Source organism: Chenopodium quinoa, unplaced genomic scaffold (genome assembly GCF_001683475.1).
Source record: "Chenopodium quinoa cultivar QQ74 unplaced genomic scaffold, ASM168347v1, whole genome shotgun sequence".
Lineage (NCBI taxonomy): Eukaryota > Viridiplantae > Streptophyta > Magnoliopsida > Caryophyllales > Amaranthaceae > Chenopodium > Chenopodium quinoa.
The window spans coordinates 2,057,529-2,066,689 of NW_018742770.1; the positions used below are offsets into that span (position 1 = coordinate 2,057,529).

Below are 9,161 nucleotides of genomic sequence, written 5' to 3' on the forward strand. Positions count from 1 at the left end.
AAAAAAGAAAAAAAAAGTTAAACATACTTAATTATATAACGTTATACCACGTATATTATTATGCTATAGTCTATAACTATGTTACTTATTAAGAGGTTGTCAATTACGTTACGTGAATACGTACTTATTTTGTTGAGACTATCATCGATCTACTGCATGATATTACATGCATGCACTCGGGTAAGAAGAATTAAATCAAAGACTAGCATCTGAAAAAGGTAAGGAGTTTCATCTATTAATCTTAAGATCAGATCAAAAGATGCTATTTCTATACAATAATAACCCTAGCTAGCTAGAATAACTAATTAAGGTAAGTTAATTATCACTTGTTTAAATTGGCCAATTAATAGAATTCTGATGACTATGTTGTCTCATATATATAAAAACAAAAAATGATGAAAACTTAAAAGAATTTTATAAAAAAAACTGAATAATTAAATTGAATAAAAATAGTTGCAATGAGTTGTGGTCCTAATCATTTCCAAATGTGGTTTTCGTATAAATAAATTAGTACTAAATCACCATAATCTAGGAACTTCATCACATCGAGAAGTAATAGATCATAGCTGGAGTTTCTTTTTTGACCAAATAGTCTTCGACTCGTGGTCCAATTTTTTAAATAATTATGTAAAGTACCCAATTAGTTTAATTAACTTTTAATTAGTTTTATAATATGAGTCATTCTGCATTGTCATTTATCTGATCATTGTCATTTAGGCTTCATAACCTATCTATCAAGTATTGCTTATTCTGGTTCGAATATGATCGTAGTAGACCACATCAGAAAAATTCAAGTGAAGGTTTATTGAATACTAAATTTCTATCATCCCTTCATCAAGCTTCTGTCATTATGTGACGAAAATGTGTGATTCCAAGTTATATATTGTCATGGCTTTATTGCCTCTGTGATGCAGAATGGACTCCGCAAAGGATCTAACTCTTTAGCTGAGGCACGCGCTGCTGGGTTCAGTGAAGAGAATAAAACTTTGTGATGCTGCTGATTTCTGACTCTAGCGTGGAAGTTTTATTTTCTCACATTTCTCAATTGCATATTTGAATTAGTTCTCTGTTATTTATGAACTTGTAGTGGAAATCGTATCCGTAGTTTCAGCTGAATGTTTAATGATGGTTAGATTAACTTTACCCTTTCCTCTAGCCTTTGAGTCATTGCATTTTTATTGCTGTGATGGTGAAGTTGAAATTGCTTCTAATGCTTTACCCCCTGAATTAGATAAACTTTATACTTCTAATGACGATGATTCGGATCATTTTCGGACATATTCTCGCCTTTACAATAACCTCTTTGCTTTTAGCTCAATTGGTGGATCAATGGATGGGGATATTCATAAAGGAATATATGCTTTGAAGGTTCATGGCCAAATTTATCATAATATTCCTGACCTCTTGCCTGATAATGAACCACCACAATATTTACAGCTTTACTTCTACGATGCTATGTTTGAGGCAGAAAATAGACATCGTCTTTTTCCAAACTTACGTCCGAGTATAACTTCCTTGATCATGGCTATTATGCTTTTGAATCCATATGCCAGGTTTTTCAAGTCTCTTCGGGAGACTGAAGTCACTGAAGAGACTGAAATCAGGCTCAATAAACACCCCGTTCTTGATCAACGTGTTTACAATGCTCCTACATCCGAAGAAGTAGCTGTGATATGGAGTGAAGGTACTTCATCTAGCCAAAGCAACAGCCCACATATCATTGTTCATGGGAAATCAAACAAGAGCCATAGGATATATCATTATTATGGCTGTTACGATCCTCTACAATACCCGCTTCTATTTCCTCGAGGTGACTGTGGGTGGCATCACGGTTTACTAAAAATGTCTCACGGAGGACGGTCCCAGGTGGAAGACCTTTCAAATATTGTCATTTCAGACAATGTTCAAGAGGCAGCTGATTTGGTAACTGAAGAAGGTTCTGGTAAGACAACTAATTGTGACTACTTACACCAAAAACATGTTATTTCATTTATGTCATTCCCGTATTAATCATGTAAATGTAACTACTTTTATAAAAACAAATGGAATTGCAGCTGCTGCTCGGGGGAAGAAGGGCAAGCTTATTTCTTGCAGGGAGTACTATGCATACAAGTTTCAAATGCGTGCTGGAAATTTCATCCTACGGGCTAGGCGACCCACACCCCGCTACATAACAAATACCTAGCTACATATTAACAGAGAACTGATGCATTTTCATAAATCGCAGGCTGCAAACACAATGCAAGAAGAACGCCATTGGATACAAGCCACTATCCCTGATGCTCAGTTGGAAAATCTGCTTGCTTACCTAGGATGTAACAACTGTGGAAAGCGCTGCCAAGAAGCAAAGGACGCAACTTTCAAATGCCTCCACTGCTAAAAAAAAAACAGTACTGCCGCAGTCAGGTAAGAATCAATTCAAATCAACAAATGCAACAACTACAATAACCAAAATACTAATGTCCCTTTACACACAGGGTAAATTTCACAATCGATGTGAGTGACGCCACTGGGACACTAAGACTCACTGCTTTTGCTGAAGACTGTGAAAAACTCATTGGTCTCCCTACTTCAGAGATATATGAGAAGAAAATGGCGGTAAGAACGGAAAAAAAAGGGGGAAAGGCCATATAATTCGAATAAAAACTCAACAAAAACAATCCTTCGAATCCCGCTTTCTGATTTTATTTTGTGCATTATTGGGCAGGGTAATTGGCCAGAATTTGAAGATATAGCTAGCAACCTAAAGGTGAGGACCATCAAATTCCAAATAGCACCAACAACTTCTCTAACTAGAATCGGGGTGCTCAAATGGGCTATCAAAGACGTTGAGATTTGACGACAAATGAAAGTGCTGCAACAAAAAACAAGAAGTAGTCGTTTGTCCTAAAACGACACCTTATTGAAATTATGTGCCATGTAAGAACTCTTTTATTGAAATCAAATAATAAATGGCAAGTTTAAAGATCATTGCACCACTCCAATTGATAGTCACAACACCAACTCATTGCAATTACAAATTTCATTTACTGTACATTTCAAGATAATAGCACCACTCCAATATGATAGCCACGTAAATCACAATTCCCTTTACAAAACAACAGCCCACAAACAACTCAAATAAAAAATAATTAACCCAAAAAACAACTACCATAACCTCATAAACAAAACACAATCTAAACAAAAAAGGCAAACCGCTCCGCGCGCATTGGCTCCCCTAGTAAAAGTAAAATTGAAAATGCGGGATTTGTTTGGTATTATTTTTATTTTTAAGTTTTCTAATTTTTTTTAAAACTAAAAACCAAAACAGCAAACAAGCGAAAGGTGTTTACACTTTTCTGTTATCAGTTTCAAAATTATCATGATTTTAATAAGTCTAAATATTTTTTGATTTTTTATGTGACATATATCATATACTTTTGAAAAACAAAAAACCAAAAAGAGAAATTAAAACCACAGCAATGTCAAACAAACCCGAAGTTTATTAGTTCAGGCCGGATGTAAATCATATATATATTAATTAAAATCAATTATTAATAAAATCATAAAACTATAGTAAAAATCGTGATGAATCTAACAGCCCATGACTAAACATATATTAAGTAAGTATAAGATTCTATTTGTATTAGAATCTTCTAATAAGCTTCCAAATGAGAGAAACAAAATAAAATGGAGGGAATAGTATTAATAACAATTAGAAATTAATTTTATTATTCCACAAAAATTAATAATATAATTGTAAACCCAAATTTTAAATCTGTAAAATATAAATTCAAAATAAATGAAACAAAGTGTTATTTTTATTAATTTGATAATTTTGGGTACAATCTCTAATTTGATCCTCTGATTCGATCTCCACTTTGACTTTGACGTAATTAAAAGATTATTGGCTTGATTCTCAAATGAGGGCCGTCGAGGCTTGATCTCGATCGAAGATTTGATGTAGACCTTTGACTTATTGTTGACGTAGACCTTTGACTTAAATTCTTGATTGAGGGTCAAAGAGGCTTGATCTCGATTAATGAATATTTGATGTAGAGTTTAAACAAATGTATGTTCTTGATGATTTGAATTCCTTCTTTATTCCGTGTTGAGGACCGTCGAGGCTTGATCTCTTTCACGGGTGATCTTCTAGAGTAGAACGACACGTCGAATGCTTGTTGTTCTTTTAGGTTTGAGATGTTTTCTCTAAAATTGTTCAGAGTATTTCTTCAGAGGTTTTCTTTGGAGATAGGTTTAGAGTGTTTGAGAGGTTTCTTTGAAAAGGTTATTTGAGAGGTTTTCTCTGTATTTTGATCTCCTTGTTTACTCTAGGTTTTTTATTTTCTCTCTCTCCCAAATGAAGTAGAGAGAACTCTATTTATAAAGTGAGGCACCTCTAGGGCTAGGGTTTGATGTCCGATCTATTGGATGTTGGGCTTGCTTGATTATTATAACCCATTTTTAATGGATTTTAACTATTAAATAAACAATTTAATTAAAATAACTAAAATGAGAAAATTTAATTTATTTACCCAATTTAATTCATTTGAATTAATAGTCAAATTAGCATCAAGTCAATAAATTGACTTTTGACCCATATAATATCCAACGTGGCACTTATATAAATTTTCCGTGCCTACAATAATAATATACCTTAATTCAAATCTTGATTATCTTACAAAATAATCTAAATCAAATTAGATAATAATAAAATAAAGAAAGTTTCCACAGAAAAAAAAGGTTTAAATCTATAATTCTGCAAAAAAATTTATCGTTGTATATTAATTAATTCAGTGATAGAAAGGGTGAAACTCCTTGAAAGAAAGACTGATCTCCGTCTCGAACGACTTCGCTACGCTCGATTCTTGATTGAGCGTGGATCTCCGGGTATGGATGACGAATTGGCTTTGCAATATTCCTCTCTCAGACTGGAAGAGGAAGATGGTGATTTGATAGATGCGGGTGACATTAAATGTTCGGAATCGAATGATAAAATCGATCTGCTGCTTGTGGGTAGGCTGTGTACTGAGCGTCCGTATAATGTCGAAGCTTTCAAGCGGACAATGATGAAGGTGTGGTCTCCCTCACACGATTTAATTATCCGGGTAATTAGCCCTAATCTCTATGCTTTTCAGTTTTTTCATTGGAGGGATAAAGAGAAAGTGTTAAAGGGAAGGCCATGGTGTTGGGAAAATAATCTGATTATCCTAAGTGAGATTGACGGCAATGAACAGTCGGACAAGGTGAAGCTTACACATTCGCCATTCTGGGTGAGGGTGTTAAATTTACCGTTTAATTGTAGGACTGATGCTTATGCAAAAGCCCTAACTTCGAATTTGGGGGAGTTTATGGAATTTGAGGAGGACAAACTAGGCTTGAATAGATATCGTCGGGTGCGGGTCAGATTGATGTTCAAAAACCGTTGCGTCGATATCAATGGATGAAGGACAAGAAGGGGGAGAAGGTGAAAGTTGAATTTAAGTACGAGAGACTTCCCTTCTTCTGCTTTGCGTGTGGTACAATAGGTCACTCCGAAAGAGATTGTGTAGCTATCTCAGAGGATGAAAAGTCGAGAAAACTGGGTGGGGCACTTTTCTGAAAGCCTCACCGAGGAGGGGCTTTAGCAAGATGAGTGACGAGGTAGTCCAGATTACTCAGAGTAGGCGCCAATTATTTGTGACTAAGGACAAAGATGAGGTGAAGGAAGGCTCAAGTATTAAGGATGTACATGGAGATGGTGGGATCCTAAGTCTGCAGGGGTTGACTGATGGGAAGGGGACTTTGGGATTGGTGGAAAATGAGAATATTGTGGGTCAAAAAAGTACAGGGAATTTTGTTGATGTTGACTCCAATGATGAGTGCACTAATTCTGATGATAACATTTTAAATAAGGTGAGTGGAGAAATTGTAAGTGGTATTGGTGGGCAGTATAGTACTCAATTGTCAGATTCTTGTCCCCCAAATGTGCATGATCAGGCTATGTCTGATAATTCTGAGCCATTACAAAAATTGTCCTTTTCACTGGGAAGAACTGGCGCTAAGGTCCAAAATAATAAGAAGAAATATAGGGTATGCAAATCTGCGAAGCAGGGGAGTGGGAAAGAGGGGCTGGAGGGACAGTGTGCTGGGTATGGTGGGGGATATGATGGAGGAGGATGTAGAACATTCTTATAAAATTTTGGGAGATGGAAAGAGAAAAGCGATGATGCAGATTGATGGGAAGGAGATGGGAGAGGAGGGGGATGGAATGAAAAAATTGAGAAGCTCTTGTGATACCTCGGGTTGGGTGAATTCAACTCAAGTAGCGGCGGTTGGTATTGACCAACACCGCGAAGGACAATGAAAATCCTTGCTTGGAACTGCAATGGGCTTGGCAACCCATTGACAGTGAGAGCCCTCCAAGATTGGTGTTGGAGGGATAGGCCGGAGTTGGTTTTTGTGTCGGAGTCAAAGATTGATGCTCACCGCTTGGAAGTTATTCGAAATCGTTGTGGTTTTGTAAATGGGTTATGCTTGAGTAGTTCTGGGAGGTCGGGTGGACTTGGTTTATGGTGGAGGGATCTAAATGTGTCGGTGTGTTCTTTTTCGGATCATCACATTGAAGTTAATGTTTGCAATAGCGACAACAACCCTATGTGGAAGGCTGTTGGAGTATATGGCTGGGCAACGACGGAGTGCAAATATATGACGTGGGATTTTTTGAGAAATCTGAAGAGGGGGTCAACGATCCCTATGCTTTGCTTCGGGGACTTCAATGAGATCCTTGGGATGAATAAGAAGAGTGGTGGTGTGGTGAGGGAGGAAAGATTGATGGATGATTTTAGAAGTGCTCTTGACGATTGTGGGTTTAGGGACCTTGGCTTCAAAGGCAATATATATACTTGGCAACGGGGAAACACGATGGAGGTGCTTGTGAGAGAAAGATTGGATAGATTCGTGGCTGATTCGGGTTGGTGCTCGTTGTTTCAATGCTCGGAAGTGCTCCATCTTCCATTGTGTCACTCGGATCATGCCCCTATCCTTCTCAAATACGGGGAGAGTAATGAGCTCGATAGGAAGAAGAAGTTGTTCAGGTTCGAGGCGTTATGGTTGTCAAGCGAAGAATGCCATAATGTGGTTGATGAGCCGTGGGCTGCAGGTGTGAATTCGAATATTGATGATCGTATTTTGGGGTTGGAGGAGAGACTTACGGCGTGGGCAGGTAGGACTTTTGGTAGCTTGAAGAATAAAATCAAAAAAGCTGAAGGTAAATTGTGAGTCTTGCAAAGTGGCAGAATGGACTCAAACTCTTTACAACAATGTCACGTGGTTAGTAGCGAGTTATATGAGCTTCGTCGCATGGAGGAGTCCTATTGGTTTGCTAGATCGAGGTCAAATGAGCTGCGAGACGGGGACAAAAATACAAAGTATTTTCATCATAAAGCAAGCCAAAGGAGGAAGAAAAATACCATTGTGGGGCTCTTTAATGATGCTGGGGTATGTTAGACTTCTAAGCATGCTATGGATGGGATTAGTGCTCGTTATTTTGACACTCTTTTTACTTCCGATCACCCGGTTGAGTTTGAGGCAGCATTAGGTGGTATTGAGTCTCTTGTTTTGGAGGAGATGAATTTGGAACTTGATAAAGAGCCGACGGGAGAGGAAATAAAAAATGCCCTCTTTCAAATGCACCTAATAAGGCGCCGGGACCAGACGGGTTACATGCACTATTTTTCCAAAAATTTTGGAATATAGTGGGGAGAGATGTGATCGGATTTGTGAAGGCTTGGTGGCGTGGAGATGTGGATTTGGTAAGGGTTAATCAAACTTGCATTGTTCTAATCCCAAAATGTGATGACCCGAAAAATATGACAGAGTTTAGGCCTATTAGTTTGTGCAATGTTTTGTACAAAATTATTTCTAAAACTCTTGCTAATAAATTAAAACCCATGCTTGGTTCGATTATCTCGATAAACCAGAGTGCTTTTGTTCCTAATAGGCTTATTTCGGATAATGCTTTGGTTGCTTTTGAAATTTTTCACTCTATGAAGAGAAAAGGGGAAGGCCGAGATGGTTCGATTGCGCTCAAGTTGGACATGAGTAAGGCCTATGATAGGGTAGAGTGGAGATTTCTGGAGAAAGTTATGCTTAGGATGGGTTTTCGAATAGCTTGGGTGGAAAGGATTATGCAGTGCTTAGAGAGTGTTTCTTTCTCTTTCAAGTACAATGGTGCTATTTCTGGGTCTTTGGTTCCTACTAGGGGTCTTCGTCGGGGGGATCCTATTTCTCCGTATCTGTTTTTAATCTGTGCTGAGGCTTTCTCTACTCTCCTCTCCAAGGCGGCTAGGGAGAATGTGATACATGGGGCTCGGGTATGTCGTGGGGCTCCTAGAGTGTCGCATTTATTTTTTGCTGATGACAGTATTCTCTTTGCAAAAGCTACTTTGCAAGAATGTTCTAAAATTGCTGATATTATCAGTATCTATGAAAGAGCATTGGGTCAGAAAATTAATCTAAGCAAGATGGAGGTGGCTTTTAGCAAATGTGTGACTGCAGAAAGGAGAAAGGGATATTGTGGCGACCCTGGGTGTTAGAGAGGTTGATAGACATGAAAAATACTTGGGTTTGCCAACGATTATTGGTAAATCTAAAAAAGTGATTTTTGCATGTTTGAAGGAGAGAATATGGAAGAAACTTCAAGGATGGAAAGAAAAATTGCTTCCTCGGCCGGGAAAGGAAATATTGATCAAAGCGATGGCCCAAGCTATCCCTACCTACATGATGAGCATCTTTAAAATTCCCGATGGTTTGATTGATGAAATTCATTTGTTACTAGCCAAGTTTTGGTGTGGGTCGAATGGGGTGGAAAGGAAGATGCATTGGCACAAGTGGGATGATCTTTTCCTTCCGAAGTCAAAAGGAGGCATGGGGTTTAGGGACTTATGAGTTTTTAACCATTCTTTATTGGCTAAGCAAGGTTGGCGATTGATTAATGATGACAAGTCGCTGCTACATTGCGTATTGAAGGCAATATATATCAAGCATTCTGATTTTATTGAGGCGAGAAGGGGTTTCGATCCGAGCTACAACTGGAGGAGCATTTGGGGTGCAAAGAACTTACTGCTTGATGGTTTAAGGTGGCGGGTTGGTGACGGCTCTCTCATTAAGGTCTGGGAGGAAGCGTGGCTGCTAGATTCTAG

The 9,161-nt window shown here is 38.1% G+C and overlaps 1 protein-coding gene across 1 annotated transcript; it reads left to right on the plus strand.

The window, feature by feature from the left end:
* The first annotated feature begins 1,125 nt into the window (after positions 1–1,125).
* LOC110724492 lies at positions 1,126–3,381 on the plus strand. Its single transcript, XM_021903914.1, has 2 exons — positions 1,126–1,942; positions 2,055–3,381. The coding sequence occupies exons 1-2, from the start codon at positions 1,126–1,128 to the stop codon at positions 2,183–2,185; spliced, it is 948 nt and encodes a 315-aa protein (XP_021759606.1). The 3' UTR covers positions 2,186–3,381.
* The last annotated feature ends 5,780 nt before the right edge of the window (positions 3,382–9,161 follow it).